At 35.9% G+C, this 27,177-nt stretch overlaps 2 protein-coding genes across 2 annotated transcripts; both read right to left on the bottom strand.

The window, feature by feature from the left end:
* Nucleotides 1–80: 80 nt before the first annotated feature.
* Nucleotides 81–10,935, bottom strand: LOC112053100 (serine/threonine-protein kinase VRK1). The gene is made up of 9 exons (XM_024092394.2): nucleotides 10,524–10,935; nucleotides 9,260–9,329; nucleotides 8,562–8,758; nucleotides 7,689–7,905; nucleotides 6,947–7,117; nucleotides 6,237–6,430; nucleotides 5,449–5,647; nucleotides 4,560–4,744; nucleotides 81–3,461 (listed from the first exon to the last, which is right to left on the bottom strand). Exons 1-9 carry the CDS (start codon nucleotides 10,746–10,748, stop codon nucleotides 3,198–3,200), a joined length of 1,722 nt encoding a protein of 573 aa, XP_023948162.2. The 5' UTR covers nucleotides 10,749–10,935; the 3' UTR covers nucleotides 81–3,197.
* Nucleotides 10,936–12,368: 1,433 nt separating this feature from the next.
* On the bottom strand, nucleotides 12,369–27,169 carry LOC112053103 (protein spaetzle 4). The gene is made up of 5 exons (XM_024092397.2): nucleotides 26,911–27,169; nucleotides 17,909–18,085; nucleotides 16,148–16,947; nucleotides 14,749–14,910; nucleotides 12,369–14,383 (listed from the first exon to the last, which is right to left on the bottom strand). Exons 1-5 carry the CDS (start codon nucleotides 27,073–27,075, stop codon nucleotides 14,125–14,127), a joined length of 1,563 nt encoding a protein of 520 aa, XP_023948165.2. The 5' UTR covers nucleotides 27,076–27,169; the 3' UTR covers nucleotides 12,369–14,124.
* Between the last annotated feature and the right edge of the window lie 8 nt (nucleotides 27,170–27,177).

The following is a 27,177-nucleotide window of genomic DNA, read 5'->3' as shown; positions in this document are numbered from 1 at the left end:
CGTGGCATATTATGGGAGTGTCATCATCGAAGCCAGACTATAGTTACGTTAGCAAGCTTTAGTAGCATAAATAAAAGAGATTTTTAAAAATACAGTTTAATTTACAGTATATAAATAGTTACAAATACAACATGGAAATCAACATGAGCAAATACATTCATTTCAATAAATGAATAAATTAAAATGCAATAACATTAACATTAAAAATGAGAAATTGAAACTATCATTAATGGTATTATTATAAAATTAATTCATTTAATTTTCCCTTCCCATGTACGGACTTCTTTCAAAGAACTTACCTTGTATTCAAATATTAGTTTTTAACCTGATATTATAATACTAAAATTCTAATTAATTATAATGAAATGCAATAAAAGATTTTTTTTAAATTCATTTCATTTCACAATACTGAACAAATTATTATCAATAAGTATTTTAAAAACTTAATATGTAATTGGTATAACAACTTATAATTTGCTGTCTCCCAGCAATAATCCAGACAGGATTTACTTTACTAATGTTGCCCGCACACACTCAACTATATTATTTATGTACGATGAGGTTGCCCTGCACTACAGACGTTCAGTTTTAACTGTAAAGTTTTATCTAATCGAAATTTAAATCAGAATCAACAGAAAAAAACTATAATTAACAACTGCACAAACTGCACGTCTGTAGCAATGGGTAAATAAGTATCTCGTCGTAATGCGTAGAGTTTGGCTAATAAAAGTAGTCTGAAATCACCCGTTAAATTTAAAAAATCATTTAAACGAATTAAAAAAGCATGCGTTTTCATAATTATTTTAAATTACTACCTATAAATAAGTATTAAACTCAGTTATGCCAATATTTGCACTATAATTTTCAGAATATACTTCGATTTTTTTTTGGGTTGATTTCAGTTTCTACTTTCATTAGCCTAACTCTACAATAAAAATATGACATAGGCATTCATTTGTTTATTTATATTTGACTGTGTGCAGGCATCCTAACATCATATAACATTTAGAGACTGCTTCAAAGCAAAAGTGAAAAATGAAAAAAGAGAAAAATACGCTTAAGCAACTAATTTTATGTACAAACGAGCGATATTTGCAAACAATTTCAAAGAAGAAAGTTATTATATAAAATGATAACAAAATAAGCTTTAACGTAAAAAGGCTGTTGCCATAACTTGATTTGAAGCAGACAAAAAGACAAATTTTACGGTTTCAGTGTATTTTGGTAAAGCACAGGTTTTAAACATTTGGTGGGTAGAAAATATATGGCAATGCAACAGTGTATTACACACTGCTACACAAATTGTACAATTGTTAAGTCCCAGCTTTTCGACTGCCCAACATGCTCGACGAGCAAGCTCGATAGCTCTGCAACGCTTGGTGACTTTATTTATTTCGTTTAGATTTTGATTCCAATATTCCCTGGACTAACTCTGTCACAAAAATTCTACTTCTACTAATAGATGTGGTAGAATTCCTACATCATCCCTTCGCTGGCTACAATTTTTATATTTCCTATATATCCAACGTTTCTTCTCCTTTCTTTCTCCATATCCAATAACTAATAAACCTATCATTCAATTTAGTCCTTAAGGGTCAACTTTAATGTTTAGGAACTGTTCTATTCAAGCTATCTATTATAACTTTAATCATCATAAACAATTATAAACATACATCCAACAAATGTAGTGATACTAGTAAACAAACTAGAAAAGGAAGGAGTCCCTTAAAGATAAAAGCGCTTGGAGGCCATTGGATCAGCTTCCACCATCACACAAAAAGTAAAACTATTAAAAATTGTAATGTTATCATCAATTGTAAATTATAATACTGTATGATTTTTTTAAAAAGAGCAACTGTTGAGTTTCTTACCAGTTTCTTCTCAGCAGAACCTGCCTTCCGAACCGGTGGTAGAATCTTTACAAATAGTCAACTGACGTGTCAAAAGTGCTTGAAAACTGAGCCTACTTGAAATAAATGATTTTTGATTTGATTTGAAAACTTAACATGCAAGTTGTAACACGAGTACCTCTGAGCTTTGAATTTGAAAAGAAAACCTGACCTTGTAAACTGTATCAGCAAATAAAGGATTGTATTTGTATTTGTAAAACTTTCGTACAAAATTCCTACTCCTATTCCTCCCTCCTATTTATAGTAAAAGACTGTCACTCCCTATGAGTTTGGCTGTCACTATACAGGGTGCTCGGGAGTACTTCTCATAACTCTAAGGTTATATAATTCTTTACGGAAAATTAATTAAAAATGTCTCCGAGTTTGTTGTGGGCTCTTCTCGGACCAAGACGCGATTGGAACCCCGTAACTGTAATTTTAAGTTTTCGAATAGTTATTATCACCATTATCTTGAGTTTAATATTATTACCTGACGTTTCGAAAGAGCTTGTAAACTAAGCCTTTTTGAAATAAATGAATTTTGACTTTGACTTTAAGGAACACGTGTTCTAAAATGAATATTTTCGGAGTAAAAAATATTTCTTTTGTAATTATCCTTATATTATGACCTAGCCAAACTTATTCATTGATAAATATCATGAAGTAGCTTACTAGTAAAGTGCGGAGTACCAGTTTCAATATCAACAGTCTCACCACTACGATTACGTATTTTTAAATGCAAGGATAGATAAATGCGTGTACATGGATAGTCGGAATGGTTTAAATTACTTTGCATGAAAATATAAAAAGTTTTTTTAGTTAAAAAAAATTAGTTATGCAGTTCGGCTCTTATAGGTGAGCTTGTCAACACCTTGAAGTTACGGAAAATACTCCCGAGCTTACACAATTTTTAGAGATTAGCTCGATTACACAAACAAACATATAAACAAACACACAAACATAATCTTTACATTACTAAACATTAGTTAGAATAACAGATGAGGGTATATATTTCTAATGCTGGATCTTAGACCAATCCATCAGGTGGTGAAACCCAACCAGCCCCTGTAGCCAAGTGGTACGTCGATTCTTTTTCTTCGATCGCAAACGCTTCGAAAATTTAAAAATGTATGGGAATGACAGATCTTGATCACGTGAACTTTCGATAGCAAACATCATTCCCATAGATTTTTCTAGTTTTCGAAGCGTTTGCGATCGTAGAAAGAGAATCGATATTCCACTTGGCTACAAGGGCTGATATTATTGTAAATCTGAATATTAAGTACACAAAGTATGGCACACACTTCACTATTTGGGTGGTGACCTCCCATTGACTATAGTCGAGGAGTCCTTCCACGACTTGGCTTTGGGTTTGACGGAGGTCACCTTCTTCTTCACCACCCTCTTGACGGTGACCTCCTGCTGCGAGAGCAGCTTCCTCTTCGGCTTCACCTTCTTCTCCTCTATGACGAAGGAGTCGTCGAATATGTCGCCGCTAGAGTTAGCCGACTTGTCTCTGCCGTTTCTGGAGCCCTCGCCTATGACTTCACTGATGGGACTGTCGAATGACACCTGTGGAGTTGACAGAAAGAAAAATATTTAAGGAAAAACTTACTGGGGAGTTTTTTTTTATTTTTCACAAGTTGGCCCTTGACTACAATCTCGCCCGATGGTAAGTGATGATGCAATCTAAGATGGAAGCGGGATAACTTGAGGAGGATGAAAAGCCACACTACTTTTGGTTTCTACACGCTGATGATAAAATTATTGTTTGAATAACATTTTAAATTTGATGAAAAGCTTGATCGTTTAAGGGGTCTTTAAGAAGTACTTCAATTTAATTCATTGATAGCAACACATATATTTGGCTCACTGTTGAGCTCGAGTCTCCTCTCAGAGTGACAGGGGTTAGGCCAATAGTCCACCATGCTGGCCCAATGTCGATTGGCATACTTCACACGCAGAGAATTAAGAAAATTCTCTGGTATGCAGGTTTCCTCACTATGTTTTCCTTCACCGTTTGAGACACGTGATATTTAATTTCTTAAAATACCCACCACTGAAAAGATGGAGGCGCATGCCCCGTACCGGATTTGAACCCACACCCTTCGAAATCGGAAGCAGAGCTCATATCCACTGGGGTATCACGGCTCAATTTAAGCTATTGCATAGCTTTTATTGCGGGCTTTGAGCGCGACGACCGAATCAAGAAATTCCGTAACGAAAATAAACCTAACACCCAAGCCATGCATTAAGTTAACACATTTCAACGTTGTCATAAGTCTGCCAATCTGCATTGTGCCAGCGTGTTGGACTATTGGGCATATAGTAGGGGGGCCCGGGATGCTAAATTGCAGTTACTACAGCGTCATTGGAATCGCTTAGATTTGGTAGATTAGATGATAGTAAGAATAAATGGTTTTTACAGATATCAAAGACATTTTTTATTGCCCTAAACATACTAAGGGCTCATATTTGGTGGAGGTACTCAACAACGTGCAATGTATACTCCCTTATGTTCATCTGCCGCGCTCGAGTAACTGCAAAAATCCCCTCTTCAGCCCCCCCCCCCCCCCCTCTCTCATTCTGAGAGGAGACTCAAGCTCAGCAGTGAGCTAAATATGGGTTGATGATGATGATGATGATGATGAAAAATAAATACCAACACACCTGTCTGGGACTCCGTTTACATTTCTGTCCGGAGGTCTGTGTGGCGATGTTGACGTGGTTCTGTTTGACGGGCGGCGTCGCTTTGGGCGCCATTTTTGTTTTCTTAACCTTAACCACCACTGACGGCTCGCTCGACTTTCTCTTCTTGGCTCTGCCTATAGGTTTGCGAGGACTGTTCGCTTTTGCTGGAAAATTGAAAATGAAAATTTCATTTTGAAGTCAAATAAGACAACACAACAATGAGAGTGATATAGAAATGGAAACTTTTAAAAAAGCATTTTTTTTTTTGTAAGTATTGCTTGTAAAATAGCTTGCAAGGTGTTATGCTTACTTTGCAGGACCATAATACATAGACGAAAGGAACAACTGCTCTTCTTCATCTATCTATACTAATATTATAAATGCTAAAGGAAATCTGTCTGTCTGTCTGTTACCTTTTCACGGCTAAACGGCTGAACCGATCAAAATGAATTTTGGTATAAAGGTAGATGGGACCTTGGTGCAAACATAGAGTTCTTTTTGACTCTAAAATAAAAATAGAAGGGGGTGAAAGTATTATTATTTTTAGAGTTACAGTTATAAAAATTTGTTCATAAATCATAAAAAAATACGATTATATTTCGTACGTCAAAATTTTTTTAAATTCGATCTCGGAAGTGGTGAAATAAGGGTTTAAAGTTTACATTGATTTCCAAGCGGACGAAGTTACGGGTGTTCGCTAGTATCCCATAAATCAGATTTTCGATGTGATAACTTCTTAGGAGAGTAAATCGCTTTGTTACGTAACGCGTTACGGCACCTCTATGCTTGGCTTCCCTTTCTCTCACGCATACGGCAGCGTTTTGTTTATTTGTCTACAAATCTTTGTACTTAATTTGTAAGAGTTCACCTGTATTCGTATTTTCTTCATCCTCACTGCTTTCCTGTGAGACCGGCTCAGCTTTCCTCGCCTTTCCTCTCTTGTCGGGTTTGACGAGCTCAGGCTCCTCATTTTCACTGTTTTCCTCCACCACTGCTTTAGTCTTTCGCACTCGCTTCGTTGCTTTGACGTCGCCATTTTCTTTTGTGGTGTTTTTCTTTTTAAGTACCTGTTCGGAATACACAATATGATAAATGAAGAGATGAACAATATAATTTAAGTTTTTTTTTATGTGGACGGAATGAGCTATATTATCATTAACAACCATCATGCTTACACTGTTTAACATAGGCCTTATAAAGGTCAAAACTCATTACTACGCCTCAGACATGTCACGCAAACGTCGACATTCTCGTCACTTCGGATGTCCGAGAGGTATTTTTTTTTATTTTTTATTCTCTACAAGTTAGCCCTTGACTACAATCCCACCTGATGGTAAGTGATGATGCAATCTAAGATGGAAGCGGGCTAACTTGTTAAGAGTAGGATGAAATAATTAAATAATATGACCAATATACCTGTTCCAATCCAATTCATTGGAAAAGACAGTGTTATAGCTGAAGGTGAAGTACTGCGCGGGTATGAAGTCGTGCGCGCGGGGCAGCTGACCATCGGGAATATTACGAAGGAATTTGCCAAGCTATAGGTGTCTGATGATGTATGATAATAGTCCAGGGCAGGCAGGGATACTGCATCCCAATGATGAGTTCGGTTAGATATTACTACATAAATAAAATTAATTTTGTATTTGAATTTACCTTTCCAGTACTTTTCTCAGTACTAGTGTCAACATCGTCCCCTTTCCTCTTCTTGTTGACAAACTCCAGTTTGCTGCCCACGGCGACGCCCTGCGCCTTCAGGTAGCTCTCCAGTATTTGCTTGCATTTCACGTAATCTACTTTATCTTTGGGCTTCAGTGTGTTTATGTATTCAAAGAATTTTATGATAGCTTCTGAAAATTACAATATCAAAATAACGTTTCCATCCATCCATTTCATCAAAATAAGAACCCTGACTTTAAAGATTCATTTAATTTTTCAAGACTAATAATTCAAACTTAGTAAATTTAAGAAAATAGAGACTTATTTATTTTATTATATTATAAGGAGATGTTTGTATACAGTTGATATGACAGTGACATAATATAAATAAAAGTGTATTTAATGATTTGAGTCCAGTTCTTTGTTACGCAGCGTGAACACCGTCATGCTGCTAGTTGCGTTAGTAATTATGTGCAATAATGTTTTGTGGTCTGTGAGCAGTAGAACATGTTGGCCAGGGGAGGTGAGTGTTGATGCATTCTAAAAGGATCCCTAAAGCCTACACCCAAGGTCAAAAATCCTGGAATGTGCTTGAGGTGTTTCCTCTACCACAAAACGATAAATAGTTCATATGGTCACAAATAAGTTGTTTTGATATAACTAAACAGTTCCAGAATTATAAATTCGACAGTTACGAGTACACTGACCAGGTACATTGGCAGAGAGTTTGGCGATCTCCTTCCTCACATTCTTCATGAAGGCCTCCTTCATGGCCTGCACCGCATCGGGCGACTTGAGGCTCTCCCAGGGCAGCTTCCCCACCAGCCACTGCAGCATGTTGTAGCCCAGGATCTCCAGGTCTCCCCGCATTGTTGGGACTGGGATGCAAACAATACAGATTAACTATTTAGGGTATTTCAAAAGGAAAAACGAACCCTTATAAGATCACTGTTTGCTGTTTGCTTTATCTTAAGCAGATAAAACACAGAGATAGAACAGGTGTAATCTCAAAAACACATGGAGATATCAAGTTGCAATAAAAATCTTATATGCTGAGGTCTACATCTGAAACTTTTCATGTAGGGGAATAAAAATCACAAGGTACTTATTTTTAGCCATATTACATACATATTAGGATGCTCAAAGTCACTCAGCGAGCTACATTTATCGGCGTGTGCAAATCAGAAATTAGGAGATCCGCAGACCAAAGTCACTGATATAGCTCAGCAAGTCGCGAAGCTGAAGTGGCAATGGGCAGGCCACATAGTTCGATGAGCTGATGGACGTTGGGGTCCCAAGGTGCTGGAAATCCATGTCCATCAACTGACGATGATGGATGATGATGACTGTCTGTATGTAATATGGCACATTTTTATTCTAAAATACTGCGTACTATCGCCAACTCGCTAAGGTTTATCACAAATGAGGATCCATAATTAATATATTCACCTCCTATGTGCGCATCCCGGCTTGTATACTCAATGGTGCCGTTGTGTGCCCGCTTCGGGTCGGGCTTGAACTCCTTGTCATTGAGGCGCGCAGCGAGGCCGAAGTCCACCAGGTAAGCCTGCTGCTCTGAGCCCTTCTTCAGACCAAGCAGGATGTTCGCGCCTTTCAGGTCCGCGTGGACATAGCCTCGACTGTGTATGTATTGTAGCACGTCTAGCTGGAATATATGTCATAAATTTATTTTGTGTTTTGTACCTCAAAAAGGAAAAATGTTGAGTAAGTAGCTAAGCAAAAGTTCTGGGCACATAAAGAAATCCTCAAGGGCAATTATACTGTAAACTTAAAAAGGGTTGTAGTGGAGACAACTATTCTACCTTGCCTAACCTACGCCTGCCAAACCTGGGTCTACAACACATGTTTGAGGTATAAACTCATCACCACACAACGTGCAATGGAAAGGAGCATTTTGAAACTAAAAAAGCTGACAAAATAAACAGTATAATTATTAGGAAAAATACTAATCTCACAGATGCTCTGGACCATGCACAAAGACTTAAGTGGAGATGGGCAGGCCACCTTGGCAGGCAAAAGGACAAACGGTGACTAAGAAAATTACCTATTGGAAAGGTCCACTTGGAAAAAGGAAAGTAGGAAGGCCTATAGGAAGGTGGGTGGACGACATTATCGCAGTGGCCGGCCAAGGTTGGATGGAACTCACAAAAGAAAGGGACAATTGGAAAAAGATGGAGGAGGCTTATACTCGAAGGGGCCCATTATTAACTAATTAATTATTTAATATATAGACTAGTTAAAATGGGAAAAATAAAGCTTTATTATTATTTATTGTTATTATTAAGTAGCTAAGCAACCTACCATTTGCAAGCCCAACAAGAAGACAGTGTGTGGTGGCATCTGCCGTCCGTGCTCCAGGAAGAGGTTCCATATGTTCTGGCCGTATCGCTCCAGCACTAGGTACCGATATTTCTCTCCCTTGTACACATGAGAACCGTGTCCGTGGTACAAAGGCATGCCCAGCGTTGATAACTTGTTGTCCTTCATGAAATTTGCAACTGCAGCAAGAATTATATTCATATTATTCATCTATACTAATATTATAGAGGTATGATTAGATTTATATTTATTTGTTTGTATTTACTCAAAAACTATTTAACCAATCTAAAAATGTTCTATGATCATTAGAGAGCCATATCTTCACCAAGTAACACAGGCAAATTTAATCCCTGTATACCCACACAACAGGAACTACTCAACTGAAACTTACTAGATGATTATGTTCATTACTATTTTACTAACATACACCAAATAAAAAATAAAGAATAAAAATAAATAGCCTTTTTTCTCTGACTGCTACACCACTCGCCATAAAAACCAACCACCAAAATTAGATTAATTCATATACATATAAGCAGTCAAAAAAGGCCCACCACAAACATCTTAATTTTAAGTGACTATTCCCATCATCCCACTTCATGTTTCTTTTACGTGATACACTGGATGACTAGCCAAATGAGCCAATTATATTTGTCGTTCAATAAGTATAAGTTACTTGCCATCATTTTTGTTTGAGTTTCTGACATAGAAGTGTACCTCCACAAACAGTGGTCCATTTTCATGGGGCTCCTGAAAATAAGACAAGAGATTATCATAAGGAAATCAAGAAATTCTAAACTGAGACCAATATCTTAGCATTCCATGGATTCACCATCCATTGTGTGGTAGAGAGAAAAATGCTGAGCTGAGCCTGGATTTGTGACTACTGGATGTAGGGTTAAGGAATTCCTTGACAATCAATCAACACTCCCCTGCTCCCCTCGTGTTGTTCTCCCTAGACTAGGTCAAGAGTACCAACAAACTTGTATGAAAGATTAGATGAATGAAGGAGCATTTTATGTCTGGTAAGAAAAAGACAGCTTTTGTATTACAATTGTATGGTTTTATTCATAATATCCCATATTAATATTTCATTAATAATATCTGAAGAGTTTGTTTTGTCGAGTGCTCTAATCTCAGGAATTGAAAAATTCTTTTGGTGTTGTATAATACATTCATTGAGTAAGACTACATAACACAGGATATGTATTATGTTTAATGAATACATAATAACTTTACACGAGTGAATATGGTTGATAACAGATGGTTAATAAAAAGCCATAAGAATACAGGTAACTTTTTGCATACATTTTATTTTGCACATATATTTTGTTCGCTTTGCTCTAAAAACTAAAAAAGTAGCTTAAATTGTAATATGTATTTTGTAGAATAGTAAATAAATTCTTTAGGGCAAAACAAATTTTGTATTTTTATGATATGATGGTATGATCATGCCACTGAAATATAAATACATTGACCTAAAGGCCCAGCTAAAAAAGCTTAACCCAGCAACGGTTATGTCAATTACTATTGTAATTCACCCATACAAAAAGGATTTTACTCTTCATAAAAATGGTTAGCTTAGGCTTAATGCCGCGTAGTGTTGCATACTTTCAAATGATAATTTGGGAGATGTGCTCAGTCACAGAAGCACCAGTCACCAAATATTATGTCACAGGAGCTCCATAGGTATATTGCTAGGACTACATTGAAAACTGCACGACCACTTGATGTGCAACTACTATAAGGGCTAAAGAACTAAGAATTACGATTCGAAAGACAAAATCCACTACGAAGATTAGGTATTGGTATGAATTTATAACCCTAAACAATGATTATAGCCCAGTGCAACCGCAAAGCAATGTTCTATGCATATTACAACTTTGTAGCATGTATAAATAAACACTAATTACTAATAACTTGCTAGTTTGGTAATATACTTACAATTTTTATCACATAGGGGTAGCTCCCACCCTTTTTGGGTGAACTGTTGTGGTCGCAGGCGGAGTATATTTCACCAAAGCCGCCAACACCTATGGAAGGGCCTATGCGCCATTTTTTCTTGAAGACCGTATCTGTGAGCACCTCTCCGAGGGGTATAGGGGCAGGCATTTTATATGCATTGGCCTTTTTTCTTGGTGCCGCGGGTTTTTTTACCCTGCCGCTCATGATGTACAGTAGACTGAAATATTCCTTAACTAGTACAAAAAAACCAATTACGTAAGTAAGTAACTTGTTGGGGTAATATTATTAGAAATAAAATAATCATTAATAATTAAAGTTATTAGAAATTGAGTTTTTATTTTTACGTTTTATTTAAATCACACTGAGCGTCTTGTTGACTTCACTTGAAGTGTTGCCAATATCAAATTTTCTTACTCCCCACAAAACAAATCGAAGCGAAATTGGGGAAAAAAATATCCGCCATATTAGTCACTTTTCCATTACTAAAAAACATAAAAATAATATTGTGCATGCAGATGTTATCCTTTGGAATGTCGATTGAATTGAAAATCACCCAGATTTTATAGATTTTGATTAACCCATTACGGTATTATATTTTTAATTTTAATTTCATAGTTATATAATAACATCCTCCACGTCATTTCTCGGTTAATAAGTGTACATGTAGAATGAAGAATTAGAACTCAGCGCGTTTTACCCGCATGAACCAATTTTCACACCATTCCACAATTATTGAACTGAAACTCCCCGCAATTTGGGGAGTGCTCTACAAGTTGGCAACGACTCACTGTGTTATCAGTTTCCCATAGACCATAGAGCATAGACAAAAATAAAAAAGACCCTTGACTTGACTGATAAGCTAGCCACACATGATCAAACCACATCAAACTCTAATATTAACTGGAAAACGTCGTTCTGTCATTTGAACTTCATACAAAATAATAAAATCGTAACGAAAAAATGTAAATACTTTCATAAAAATTGGTGAAGCAGTTAAGCAGGAGGATTTTAGTTATTTTCGCTGTGTTGCGAGATTTTATATTAATTTTTTTAAGAAAATAAGCGATATTGTGTAACATCTCGCATTAATGTATACCAATATTAGACGTTTAAGTGATTCAAAGATGTGATTCATCATCATCATCAACATCAGCCGATGGATGTCCACTGCTGGACATAGGCCTCTTGCATGGACTTCCAAACAACGGTCTCGAGCAGCCAGCACCCAACGGTTTTCGGTCCATCTAGTCATAGTCACTAAAATATTTCTGGTGTAACTTAACTCATTTTTTTTAATTTTTTTATTTGGCTGCTGAAAGTAAAGATTACTAAATTTTGTTGAAAAACAGCATACATAAATAAAAATAAAATGCAAGTTCAACCTGACTTATTCCAATATTTGGAATGCCCTCCGAAATTGTTTTTTGTCGGGCTATATAACCTAAGCTACTGAACCGATTTTGATGAATGAGGTGCCAATCAACTTGTTACCAAGTAGGTAAGCGTATGTGCTATATTTATCTACTTAATAATTTTTAAATACCTACATTAATAGAGAATCTACTATCACACTAATATCACACTTCACACTGTCACACTAATATTTTAGAGGTAAAAGTTTGTGTGTAAGTGTTTAAGTATATTTATTCCTCATTTACGCTGCGGTTATTAAAGCGTTTTGGCTGAAATTTAAAATGAAAATAGAGATTACTCTGAATTAAATATAGACTACTTTTTATCCCGGAAAATCAAGGGATTCCGCGGGATGCGATGAAAAACTGAATTCCACGTGGACAGAGTCGTGGGCGTCCGCTATTATATGAAAATAAAACCCCTTATAGTAACGATTGAACTTTAATAAAATTTTGCATAATATTTAAAAACACATTTCCATTATATTTTACATATTAATTTACAATTTTCACTAGCCTTAAACGTAATAATTAGTAATTAAAATTTACCTAGGTACCATTAAAAATAAATATCAGTGTGCTCTGATTTAATAATAACATTATTTATTTTTTACTTAACCGTCTAATAATAAATACCTACTTATGATGTATTCTATAATTTAAATTAATTTATTTTTAAAGTAACTGTAAACATTATATATGACAAAAAGAAAACAGATAGGCAAAATGAATGACCGTATGTCAAAACAAAGTAATGTGGTGGGTTTTAAATTCGAGACACATTATTAAAGACTTAATAAATTTAATTTGATTATACAGCAACGAATTTGTTTAATTGGATAATACAATAATCAAGCATTTTTATTTTATAGTTCCGTTCACTATAATTAATTTTATTGAATACATTTATCTGTATTTTTAACTTTGTATTTTCAAAACGTACGAGTGCCTATCGTAAGTCTATGTTTTCTTGAGCAATATTTTCAAACTAATTCTTTTTTTAACTTTCAGCAAGCACAATAATTTAACACAGTTTAGTATAGTAGAACGCGCTTATCTATTCAGTCTAGTACTACTAGTCAGTAGTTTGATGTGGAGATTGTAACTTCTGTAGAAAACAGAATTTTATAATTTTAACGCAATATTTAGTTTGTTTATTGGTTTGGATATATTAATTTTTGAGACCGATCTGAATAAAGCGTGTGGTTGCGTAGTGTACAGCAGAGGTTGAAACTTCTGAGAAGAAATCTCAATAGAAGTTTGATGATGAAGCACAAACGACTGGTGCTTTGTCATACAGAATAAATATTTTATTCGCTGCTCCAACTCCGGTAACTAAACACAAAGATTGCTCAACTATAAAAATATTATACCGTAAGTAACGTGTATTGAAAGATACTTAATATTTGATTTTTTGAAAAATGGATCAATTTTAGATTTCAAAACTTGTGAAAATATTTAGTATTGCTCCAAACATACTCAAGGCATCTGTAGCAAGTATTTTCGAAATCATGTTAATTTGCGCAATTATTTTGCGCAATCAAAACGTTATATACTTGTACGTGTATAGCTAGCATAACAACTGTATCCATCTTCCCTCTACCTCAGACGAATTATATAGGGACTTGCCTTGCTAGAAGTTCAAAGATCAAGAATCATTGATCTAACGCGTTTATAAGAACAGTTTGTATAGAATCGATGTTTCATTGTTGTACCTAATCATATTCGTCATGTAAAGAGCTCCCTAAAAATGCCGGTTATATAAAAAAGGCCGCTTATAGTTAAATAAGATGAAGTTACGTTTAAAGTATTTCTAAGTTTATGTAATAAAAACAATACTTATCTCAAAAGAATCGATTCTTCAGACGAAATCAAGTAATCAAATATTCTGTGGAATGTGTCAAAGCGATAATCTGTAGTTATAGTAATGTGTAGATGTGTGTTGCGTCCTTACACAAATAAAGTGGTGTTAAATATTTTCGATGAGTGAGTTTACCCGTCGTAATGTGTCGTCCCCCTCAAAACATGACATAATTTCAATGGTGAACTTGGATGTGATACAAGTTCATATGTAATTGGTCTGAGCCCTTTACGCATCCCTAACTTAGCAAGTTCTAGTTTTCGCTCAAGTTTGTGGTCGGTCTATATTATTCTATTTTTGAAAAACATCAAAACAGTTCGTCGTCTTCTTCGTCATACGACATGGTGTACCAGTCTCTAGCCACATCCTCATAGATCAGTCTCTTGACTTCTTCATCATACTGCGGGTGGAGGATCCTGGGCGAGCGCGCGCGGAACTCCAGCGGCACGTCGTAGCACTTGCAGACGCAGCAGGCGGGGAACTTGAACCAGTCGGCGAAGATGCCGCGGCACTCGTTGCGGGGGTCGTACGCCAGTAGACGGTGCAGGCGGAACTGTTGCTCGCATCTGGAATTGATATTTCTATAGTTAGACAATCATCTGGATTGTAAGACGTATTTTTCACCTAAAATAAAATCTAATAGTGTAAAATAATCCTTGTAATCTTTAGAGTCAGTGTTAAAAGAACAAGCGGCGCCACTATTACCTGGCAGCTTTTTGAAAGTAACCTGTCGATAGCTGCATCATAGATTATGCCAACATAGGGCAGACCGAGGGAGGGGTAACATAGGGAGGTTATTTTGTAGTCCATGGTAAGGCACATGATTTTGTACTGAATGGTCTGAAAGCGACTATACAGTTTTGGAATTTGTTCTACAGAGTAACTACGTACAAACGCGCAAACACTACACTAGCATAGCTCCTTCGCTCACCTGCAGCCCTCTCTGCAGTACATCTGCTTGTGCTTGTGCACGCAGGTCTCGGAGTGGATGTACTGCTCGAAGGGGTACATGTTGAGCAGCGCCAGCATCTCGCCGCGGGTGCTGTTCGCCCAGAACGGCGCCATCATCTCCTCCTTCGTTTCACACGCATTCCTGGCACAAGAGAATAAAGGTACGACTGTCAGTATAAAATATCAAATCATCTATAGTCAGCATGGGCCTCAGAACTATGGAGCTAACTATCATAGACAGCAGACTATGGAGCGAGTTATGCTTGCATTTCTGCATCTCTACGTTATTAAATCAGAACACAGCTCAATAAGTCTCAAATATGAGCCAGCATTGGTATCGAATGGCAAACTGGACGGAACGGAAAGCGCAGCGTTGATTCAACTTCTATTAGATGCACTGCCGACATCAAGCTTATAGAAGCTTAAGATTGCGGTGTTTGAAAGTCCAGGGACTTTCAAACACCGCAATGTGGACGCCCATCAGTTGATGATGATTATGAAACGATAGTCTTCGAACAAATTAGAGCTTCTTATTGAAAATCCTACTATCTTATAATAACCTACCTAGGTACTAATATTATAAACGCGAAAGTTTGTATGGATGTTTATTTCAATGTTTGGATGTCTTTAACTCCGCAACTACTGAATCGATTTGGTTAAAATTTGGAATAGAAATTGATTTTACTCTAGATTAACACATAGGCTACTTTTCATCTCGGAAAAATCCATGGTTCCCGAGATATTTGTGACAATAAATCTCGCGGAAAAATATTAACAAGGCATGATATGACAAATAAAATGTAAATATATTCGCGTCTGGGTGAAAGCATTGAATGTGCGAGACGTGTCGCAAATATGGAAACCAGTTTTTGGGTAACAATGTTTAGTCTGACTTCATCCTAATTATCATTCAAATTAGAAACGGGTGATGATCTAACGTTGTTTATTATATTGGTTTCTTTCTTTTTAAAAAATATCAAGTTCCATATCCATATTTTTTCATTACCAGTAAAATCTAACTTAGAAATGCACACCTGTAAAATAAATAAATACCCACACGTCTCACTTTTTGAGCCTACTGAAGCAGAGCTTTTGCTGCTTAACTAATTAATATTTAGATTATTTTCATTATAAGTTTTACGAGCTGTAGGAAAAAATACAAACAAGCAATGATTTCTAACATCAAGGTGTAAGATAAGCGTACCTAATAAACATTACTTTAATATACAGTAAAAGCTCTTTAGGCGCGAATGTAGGAATTGGGTTGCAATTTGTTAACCCGCAAAAAGTGAAAACGCGTATAAAGGAAGCGTGAATAAGGAGCTTCTACTCGTACTATATTATGGAGACTTAAAAAAAATAATTATGTAAAAACTTACGCTCCTCGCAATTTTATAACAGCAGGTCGCATAGTTTCTTGTTGCGCTGGCTTAGGGTGAAACTCCTCTTTCTTTTCTGTTTCTTTGTTATCAATGCGGTCTATTTTCACTTTGTCGTGTTCAGAAAACAGTAACGTTGGAGGTAAAGTTGACGTGTCCACATTACTTTTCCATGCATCTTTACCAGATTCTGTTGTTAAATCATCGTATTCTTCAATGTTTTCTGTAACATTTAATACGTTTTCAGTAGTGTTGACCACGTTTTCAGTAGTAGATGTTGCATTTCTGTCCGTTTTGTTTTTATTCTCTGTCAGTGGTTCACTCTTGGAAGTGCCAGAGAAGTTCGGATATATGCTGTTAGTTTCTATACTTTGTTTGATTACTGCTTCCAACGTTATTACATCTGGATCTAGGTTGTTTATCTCAATATTGGCTATACTTTCCAGTTTAGTTTTGTATGATATACCTTTATCTTCATTCACTGTTTCATTCTTTATTTCAGTTTTGTTTTCAGTTCTTTTAGAGGTATTTGTAGTGTTTCTTAACGGTTTTACTTTTAGATGTTCACTATCTACTTTTTTCTGTTTTTCAGGATTCTGTTGAATCGGTCTAAAATGTGGTTTGTCTTTCATGCCACGACCGTAGCTTTTCTTCATGAACATCATTTTGGTTTTGATGAAGTCTTCAACTAAGTCGTTCTTTCTGTCATGTTCATCATCATCATCGTCGATAAAATTTTCCAACTCAGCTTTGAGAACAGCAATGTGACGTTCTTCACCATACATTCTTCTCATAAGACCCTGAAATTTTATAACGTTGAGATCAATTAAAATATTATTTATCAAGGAAAATAACCACGAAAAGTCGTCATTTAAGAAATTAATAAAAATACAATGTAAGTTTAAGTCACGAGAATCGTAGTTATTCTAGAAAAAATATATTTATGAGCATTTAAATTATTGTAAAAATGTACTAAATTATACGTGGGAGGTTGGTGATACTCGTATATTTGAAGTTGGATTTCACTCTCCAATCTCCATAGATCAAATAATTAGATATCGTCGTCATCATCATATGTCAGCCGATGAACGTCCACTGCAGGATATAGGTCTTTTGTAGGAACTTTCAAACGATCACGATCCTCAGTAGAGTTTCTCGACAGGTGAATATAATGTGTAATGTTCGTGTAGGACATATGGTCCAGATATGTACCTAGGTACAATTTTGAGAAAGAGGTGAACCGCCGAATTCAGGTCGGCTAGGCAGCATTCGGAAAACTTCGCGATATATTTTCGTCCGAAATTCCCTGAAAGCAGCCTGAAGATAAAAGTCTTCGAAAAGTGCGTGTTGCCAATGATGACCTATGATTTCGAGACTTGATCGCTAGCCATGGGTATCATAAGAAAGCTCAGAGTCACACAGCGGGCGAAGGAACGAGTTATGCTTGGAGTATCTCTGCGTGATCTAATGAGAAATTAGGTATACCTACGTATATTTGGCTGATCTTCGGAGTTTTAGTCGTAACTCCTAAACCATACAAAATAATCAGGTAACGGTGACACAGATCAAGCATCAATTGCACTTTGACAAGTTAAACTTCGTCATTGAATTTATAGAAGCGTATGTCTATTTTCTAAAAACTACCGACTAAGTCCTGCACACTGACAATTGATCCTATAAAAACTCCGGGTTACCGTTTGAGGGTAGATCCCTAAATAAATGACGTGTTGATGGATGATCTGAGGAACACTTTGTACGTACCTGGTTCTCCCTGATGAACCGTCGTATCGCGTGCCAGGGGTAGTTGTCCCCGGGGCTGGTGCAGTAGCTCTGCGTGCTGAGGTCGCACGGCACGTCCGGCTCCTTGGCGCGCTTGGAGCGGTACGGGCGCGCGCACGCCGACGCGTAGTCGTAGCCGTGTGCCACTGTCCATGTCACCTACTTGAACAAGAACACATTTTACTTTATGACACTTACTAACTTAAAAGAAAAGAATATTTGCATTATATTTTGAATGTGACCAATGTTCTCTTTCCCCTCCTATTAATCGGAAAAAGGTACTTGTAAACTGACTACTTGAAATAAATTGACATTGACTTTGACTATTGAGCCTATGATGGCAGTCAGCCGTTGGAATGTGAGAGTCCATGCTCTTACGATAATATGTAAGTGATATAGGGGTAACTACTACTACTACTAATACACTATAAAAAGGTATAAGCAACTTTCCACACGTTCTCAGGTATTTGTTACCTAAGGACGTGTTCTGCATAACTAAACTTATTTTCAAGAAATGTTTAGGATATGTAACGTGTTTTACGACTTTAGTGACTTTAGATTTATTATTCGACGACGCAGAAATATTTAACCCAGCATTTCTGTGTGGTAAATTTGGCATTTAATAGTAGGTAATGCAACTGTGTGAAGCCGTGGTAACCCAGTGGATATGACCTCTGCCTCCGATTCCAGAGGGTGTGCGTTCGAATTCGGTCTGGGGCATGCACCTCCAACTTTTCAATTGTGTGCATTTTAAGAAATAAAATATCACGTTTCTCAAACGGTGAAGGAAAAACATTGTGAGGAAACCTACATACCAGAGAATATTCTTAATTCTGTGCGTGTGTGAAGTCTGCCAATCCGCATTGGGTCAGCGTGGTGAACTATTGGCCTAACCCCTCTCAGTCTGAGAGCTCGAGCTCAGCAATGAGCCGTATATGGGTTGATAATGATGATGATGAATGATGTAGCATAATGGCGGGCATTAAAATACGAGTGCATTTTACGATATCCGATGAACTTCTATTTCATGGTGAAGATTTAAATCAAGTCTACAATCTTGTCTACACCTACACTAGTAAATATTTTTGAGATCCACTACATTAGAGGCGTGAATGTAAAGCAGGTCATCGCAGGACATTTTTGGGTGCCATATGTGGAACAAAGAGATGTATATTTGACGTGAGGCGAGTACGTGGGGGCCTGCACTACCGTTACACTAAATACCTAAACCTAATACAAATACAATTTCAAGTTAGTTACATGTTAAAATTTTTACCAAAAGTCAGTTTGGAATATTTGTTATTAAAATTATGTTTGATAGTAGAGTGACTAGTAAGACTACCACCGGTTTGGAAGCCAGGATATGCTGAGAAGAGATAGGTGTTCTGAGATCTGTTGAGAATAAAAAACAAAAACGACAGATGATGAAGATGAAGATATAAGAAGAATGATAAAATTACTGAACTTATTTGATACTCCTTTAGATGCTGGTTCTAAGAATGTTCTGTTAAATACCATTGTACATTGGTTTTTCATTATTAAAGTTAATAACAAGTTTTATGAATTTATCTTTACTGATACCAACAATGATGTTGGTAACGTATACCATGTAATTCATAGATACAATAATATAATCCTTGAAGCTACGTGATCCATACATAATTAGGAATTAGCTCTAAAGAAAAGCTTAAGCGCTTATGCGTAGCTTACGCATGAATTAAAAAATCTAATAAGTATATTAATATTTTTTATTTGTCAAATGTTTAGATCTAATGTCACAAATATAACTAAAAATACAACGAGGATTTACAAAAAATACACGTGTTTAGGTAATAGTGCTGTTTTTTGACGTAGTTCTCTCAAGGTAGGAGCTCAATATTAGCTTGATATGTTTCATTAAAAAAAAAGAAAAAAGCTAAGGTAAAGATTAATCAAAAGTTCAAACTTAAAACAGTTAACTTTTTAAGTAATGCCCTATTCGGAATTAATTTCAAATAGGGCATGACTTAAAAAGTTATGACCCTGTTTTGAACTTTACTGAATATATGTTCAAACAATGATGAATTGCGATATACCTCCTGTGTAAGCTTTTCTTGTTTGAAAAAAAAAATCAAAATTCATTTATTTCAAGTAGGCTCAGTTTACAAACACTTTTGATACGTCAGTTGACTATTTGTCAAGATTCTACCACCGGTTCGATAATCAAACACTGTGTCTAGAAATCACAACGAACAGTCCAAGCCAATACCGTCCCTCAAATAGAAAGTCGGTACTAAAAGTGAAACCTAGGCTTAATGATATCTTCAAGAAGAGTGGGCGTTTACTTTCGTTTGGACAGGTGGCCGGTGTTTGGAACTGGCGAACGACCCCGATTCGTCTAATGAACACATTATTTGCATTACGGTTCATTTATCGCACCTCAAGTTTAAATTTAATTGAAAGATCACACTTTTCTGCGAGCTCATTAGAAGCTTTGCATTGCAATGTTTCAGACTTGATTAAGATCGAGATAGACTGCGCAGTCGTCTTCGTCGCAGACATCTAGTCTTTTTGTATTTTTATGATATAAAGTGAACAAATTTGAGTTTTTGTATCTGCTCAGTATAATCTGCCTTTCGACCAATGTTATAGTCTCAAACTTTATTTTTTATCACACCTCAAGTTTAACTTTAATTAAAAGATCACTCTTTTCTGTGAGCTCATTAGAAGCTTTGCATTAGAAATGATTCCTCTGACATGATTAAAAGATTGAGATGGATACGTTTGGTTCAACCACATTAAATTGTACATTTGATTTGGTTCATTAAAATTAACTAGATGTTAGTTTTTATTTGTGTATGTATTTTTATGATCTAAATTGATCAAATCTGCCTTGCGAACAATGTTATAGTCTCAAACATGATTTATCATATGTGCTTGCACAAATGCCTTTTGAAATAAAATAATTTGGTTTTATTTGAAGACTTACATATATTATTAAATCCACTACTCTTTTTTAAGTTTAAACACCAGTTGGAATTCAAAAGCTAAACGAAAATTGTACATAGTTACAATTTTCGTTTTCTTTCGCCTGTTTCACAGGATCTTGAAAATAGTTTATAATAGTACTAATTGTAGTAAGAAGTGACTCTTCCATTTTTATGGATTCTAATTCCGATACTATAATCCTTTTCCCCTCTCCTATAAGGAGGAAGGCCTAGCCCCAGGCCATTAAAATATCCTGATATTATCTAATCCGAGTCTTACAGAAATTTTTACCGTACCTACGACCTACCCAGTGGTAATTCGTGTTGGTATCAAAGAGTATTTAAAAGAGAAAGAAAATAAAAAACTAATCCTATGCATCACGATAAAGCAGAGGTAGCTATGAATGATGGTGTCGACAGAATCAACATAATCGTTATATAAGTATCGGCTAACAAAGAGTTAGAGGTCGCATCGCCAGTTCATAGTTAGGTGCATGTAGACGGTCGAGTGAAAGTGACTGATGGTATTCGTATTTGGGAGCAGGTTGTGTGACGTCACACCCCATTGTACGATAGCGATCGAATGTGTGACGCGTTTTAACTTAGCATCTGATTTTGTGCAATGGAAAACATTGCGATTGTGAGTGAACTTAGTCCTTTTAGTTTTTTTCAGGTTTGATCAAGTTGTCGATGATCTGTCATTCCCATACATTTTGCTAGTAGGTTGCCTCAAAAGCTTTTGGACAAGCTATCATTAATGATAGTTAATAGTTTGTTAATAATTTGTTTGTTAATATATTTTTTTACGTACTATATTTGAAACACTTTACATCCATTAAACAGATGGGTGAAGAATGTTGAATGTGCAAGTGGAAGGACATAAGAGGAGAGGAAGGCCAAAGAAGAGATGGTTGGATTGTGTGAAAGAGGACATGTGTGTAAAAGGAGTGGATGCTGAGTTGACGAGTAATAGAGAGACGAATGGAAAAGATTGACATATTTTTCCGACCCCACTTAAGGGTAAGGAGATGATGATGATGATTGAACAGATGGGTGAAGGTCGTTTCTAATTCGGATCATCTTCATTTACATTCTACTATAACCATCGTCTTGTAAAGCATATTCTACTGATATGAGAGTGCAAACAAATGTTATAATGATTTTTAATTTTGCAAAACAAGAAAATCAGTAATAGAAAGTTGTTTTAACTCTTGCATAATAATAATAACATACTCCTCCGAAGGATGTGAAAGGACCGGAACTTTCTCTACCGTATAAAGTTCAGCCGTGAACATTGCATCATCGTAAATATATTCTTTTAAATATTAATAACTTTAGAGAAGATCACAATAGGTGCAGAATGTCTTTTATTCAATAACAAATTAGCCTTTATTTTTTTTTATTCTTTACAAGTTAGCCCTTGACTACAATCTCACCTGATGGTAATTGATGATGCAATTTAAGATGGAAGCGGGCTAACTTGTTAGGAGTAGGATTAAATCCACACCCCTTTCGGTTTCTGCACGACATCGTACCAGGATTCTGAATTCTGCTCGACACAGGACGTGATTCTAGGACCTCGTAGTACCAAACTACGAGCCACTGATCTACGAGAGATACAGAAGCAAACAAACTGTACTGTGTTGCCACTATTACTATCGTAGAAAACACTTCGTGTCCAAGAACCCACTCCTACTCCTTTTTAAGAAATCAATCAACAATATAATGTTGCCAGTTTCCGGCGTTCTAGGAATCTCTTGCACTGCAAACGCAATCTATTAACCGCGTTAGCTGACCTAAGTTATCCTTTATGTGATCTTTCCACTATTCTGTATTTTCAAATAATATAAAATATATTATATCTGTCGTATTATTCGTACGTAAATGAACTTGGACGTCGCTATTTTTGAGATCTCGTAAATAGGTGAGACGATTTCGATAATGTATCTATTTAAGAAAAGTTTTGCTTTTTATGAAACTTTAATTATCATTTTCCTATATTCTAGTAGGTACACAATGTATTTGATCTATCCTACTCTATCTTTCCTCTATCTTTTTAAAACTTTTTTTCTTACATCAATTCTCCTTAACTTTTTCTGTTCATTTCTTATTATTGTACTCTACACGTCTTTTTTTAGTTTGTAAAAGTACCTTTTTAAATATTCAATGTATATTGATTTTATCGTTGATTACATTCTCGATAGAAATGGACCAGATGAAAAAGCCCGTTGACTAATTGGGAATCTACTTGATACCAGGAAGCTGCCATTAAAGTTGAAGGTAAGCTGTCAGAATGGAGACCAACTAAGAGAGGATCTGTCTGGAGTCTGGCAAGGATGTATACTGTCCCCCTTACTCTTCAATTTTTATTCGGAGGGCATCCTTACGTTACCTTATCCTTGCAACCCCAAGGTTCCTTTCTCTTCAAGATATGGCATCCTATGGCTACGAGACATGGCCTTTTATAAGGCTGCGAGACATGGGCCCATAAAAAGAGTGCTGTCGATGGTTGCATGATGGTTGGTTGATGTGGGGGCTGAGGCAAATGTTTAAAATTTCCTAAAAACACTTCGCCTCGAATGTTCATGTTCTAAAAAGAGTCAATTGTAACCTCATGACAATCATCATGAGGAGGAAAATCGCATTTTTCGGGCATCTGCAAAGGGAATCCCTCTAAGAGTTTCATAAGTTGAGCCTAGGCAGGTAAGATACCTGGAAAAGGTGTTCCAGAAAGACAGCAGAAAGAGTGGTAAGATATTGTCAAAGAATGGACAAAGTTAACCTACACACAGCTTAATTTTTTTACAAAAGACCGAAAGAGTTTTCTGCACATGACCGCTAAACTTTAGTTTAAAGAAGGCAGTGATTATAATGTATATTGTTTAAAATTATGCCTGTATTATACCAATCAGACTGTAAAGAAAAATAATTAAAGCGATAACATCATCGAGTTGTTTATTTCGTTCTCAAGTTAGGTAGTTTTGTGTTTCGTGATGCAAATTATGCTTTTGAACTTTTAATCTGGTATTTGCATATTGCATTTAGATGTAGAAAGTTTAAAATTTCACTTAGAAATCATCAATTTAGTTTGAACATTTAGACGTTTCTTTTGTGAAAATTTGTGAAAATAAATAATTATTCTCGGTACGGTCTAGAAACCATTATGGCTATCGTGTTTATGGTTTATTCACACAGGTCCAGTATTCTTTTCTAATGGATTTTACTTTACCTAATTTTCAATGAAAGTTCATCTTCTTATAGCAAGATTTAAGATTGCTAGAAGATGTAAACGTGAATAGTTTTTTTAATGAATGCTAAATTTAAATGTACCTTGTACTTTAACATTATTGTTGTACCTAGGTTACTCTATTTCTTAGGTTTATAACTATAATTACTTGTAGGTACATATGTGTTCTGTGGTATTACTAGAGCACTTGATAAAAACTGTTAAGTATTCTGCAAAAATCTGCGTTTCACAAATCTCTGTCTGTCTGTTATTCGGGATGCGACATGAAGGAAACATACACTCAGTTTAATACAAACATAACTGTGTCTATATTAGCAGTGCATTTTGTTTATTCTATTCTAAAATATATATAATTGCTTTCAACTTCGTACCTAGTTAGGTACAATGGAAATAAAATATTAGATTGGACAGGTCAAGACGAAGATAAAATCGCATAAGTGTGGACAAACCTCTTCCGTATGTTTACATCGAATTTATCAATTCCACGCTTGCAATATTTCCATATTCAATCATTACACGCAAATCTAAACCTTAATTCGTAACAGCTAAATGTTGTTAATCGCTTGCCGTAATATTTTGTTTGGTTAGTGTTCGTTCGGTAAAAAATGGATGTGTTGGTGTGAGTGGGCTAACCCGCTTCCCACGTTCTTGTAGACTGCCGTTCGCCCTGCTTTCATAGACGGCAGGCAACTCGACGAGCTGTACGTCTATGAGAAGACAGTACTCTTCATTGGTCTTGGTATTGACCAAGATCAATGATACTCTTTTGCTTCTCTGTCTACGATACTCTTGTTCTATACTAAACTTTTGAGTAGGTACTTTATGTCAGAGGAATTTCTGATAAATTTTTTGATCGTTTTACATTAAATGTGAACATTATTATAATTTGCTTTGCTATGTTACTTAAGTGTTAACACGATTGTCTTCTGTAGTATTAGTATTATTTTTAAAACTAAGATCTAAGTCGACTAAGATCATATTATTAATTTTTAAACGTATATCGTAAGAATTAGATTTAAGATTTCCCAGATTCCATATTTTAGATACCCAATGCTTAAGCAAAGATGTTGTCAAAATTATAAAATCTTACCCAAAAGGAAGGTATGGCTGTTGATCCATTAATTCCATTATTATGTACCTACATCGCTATCTACATTCAGCAGAAAAAAAGCCAATGCACATATATGCAGTATATTCTTTATAACAATTTCGTTTGTTAACATAGACATTTTTGTAAATTATTTTTCTTCATATCCGTCAGATGAAACTCGTAAATTAGTCCAGTAATATGCAGTGTGGATCTAAATGTTCCTTTTGATATTGCTTACTGTGTTAAAGTAAGTTTAAAGTTAAATTAAAGTTGTCGATTCCTTTTCTCTGAATGGTGATACAGTAAGAGAGAACTACTGAGGTTAATCTGATTACGTTTGTATAAATTTTATTGTACCTAAATTTGAAAGTGAACAATTGACTGCTTTCTTCAATTCCATAATCATCATTGTCAAAGCAACATTTCTTACTTAAATCATAATTATCTTTTAAAGCCAAGTGTTTACCTTAAGGCCGTTGCCCTTAAACTGTTCTGTGGTATTTTAAGTAAGTAATAACAGCTATCTCATTATCTTAACAAGTCCGAAATGAGGGGAAGCATTGTTTAATACAAACCGCTCTTAACTCCGCCGTGTTAAGTGCTTAGCATATTATATAGTTCTTAGGTCTAACTGCAGATAATTTCACTATCTGTGTTAATGTTCGTGAACAGGGCTTTATTACCTACTTACATTACAATGTTAGCGTTTATCTAAGCAAGTAGGTAATGCCTATCATCCTCTTTTAAATCACGACTTGGCAATGAATTACCAAGGTTCTTACCTATGTTATTATCTATGCATATTCCTATAGCAAAATCTAAAATTATGTGTTTTAGGTATTCGGTTATTCTGCATCTGTTTGTTCAAGCATCACCGAAAACTCTTTATTTTTTCAGATTTCGTTTGGGATCGGTTAAATAAATATAGGTGAACATAAAATAGACTCAAAGCAAGATGAGTGTCCGTCATATCTTAGTTCTTCCTAACCAAATTTTTAGGTGGTTCTTTCGGATTAGGAATAACATAACAAGCTAATGGGTAACTGCTTTATTTCCAAGTTAAATTTATCCATACATATGATTTCTATAACTTCAATTTGATAACGTTAACAATGAACAAGAAAAGAGTAGTTTTATCCCCAAAGCCCTTATAAATTCAACCAGTATCTTATCGCTATATCAGTAGCTTGGTGTTAGGTTGCCGTTTGTAACTTCATAACTAGCCCTGGACGATGGACAATCTAGACGTGAGCCAAATTAGAAGTTCAAATTTGACCAACACTACCTTTCCAATAGTCGTAAAGACTGTTAGTACGATAAAAGTCCAAAGCGATCCCTTTGGACTTTTATCGTACTAACAGTCTTTACGACTATTGGAAAGGTAGTGTTCGAAATCTACGACCTCTCAGAGTTGAGTCCAGCTCTCAACCGCTATAGAAGCATCAAAATCAAATTAGTTATTATCAAGAAGGCTTACGCTACGTTATACACTTTTAAAACAAATCTTTTCTATCGGTTAATAAGTAACTAATGACCTAATTCCCTATAAACAAACCATCTCGAAATCCATACTAAATCACATAAACCACGGATCCGTCGGCATCATCAGACAAGTTAGCACTGTTGCCATAATTAGCGCGTCATCAGACAAATTAGCACTGTTGCCATAATTAGCACTCACCACAAACAGAAAGGCGATCGCAAGACGCATTTCTCTCAACGAACTTTCACTGTCGCGGTTGGAAAGCGCATGGTGGTACCGCGCGCCACCACGTCCCGACACCGACTGGAGTTGGACTGCCGACTGGTCACTGGGGCCGACACTCGGCTCGGCTCGCAATGCCATTGTCAAGGACTGCTCACTGCTGTAGTGCAGTCCAGTGATGGGGCTAATAGCTTAGTGGAAGCACGGAACAGTGTGAGAGCAATTAAACGTTTACCGTTTGCA

This window comes from Bicyclus anynana, chromosome 19, assembly GCF_947172395.1.
Source record: "Bicyclus anynana chromosome 19, ilBicAnyn1.1, whole genome shotgun sequence".
NCBI lineage: Eukaryota > Metazoa > Arthropoda > Insecta > Lepidoptera > Nymphalidae > Bicyclus > Bicyclus anynana.
The sequence above is the reverse complement of the archived record's forward strand: the minus strand, read 5'-3'. Positions and strand labels throughout refer to the sequence as shown.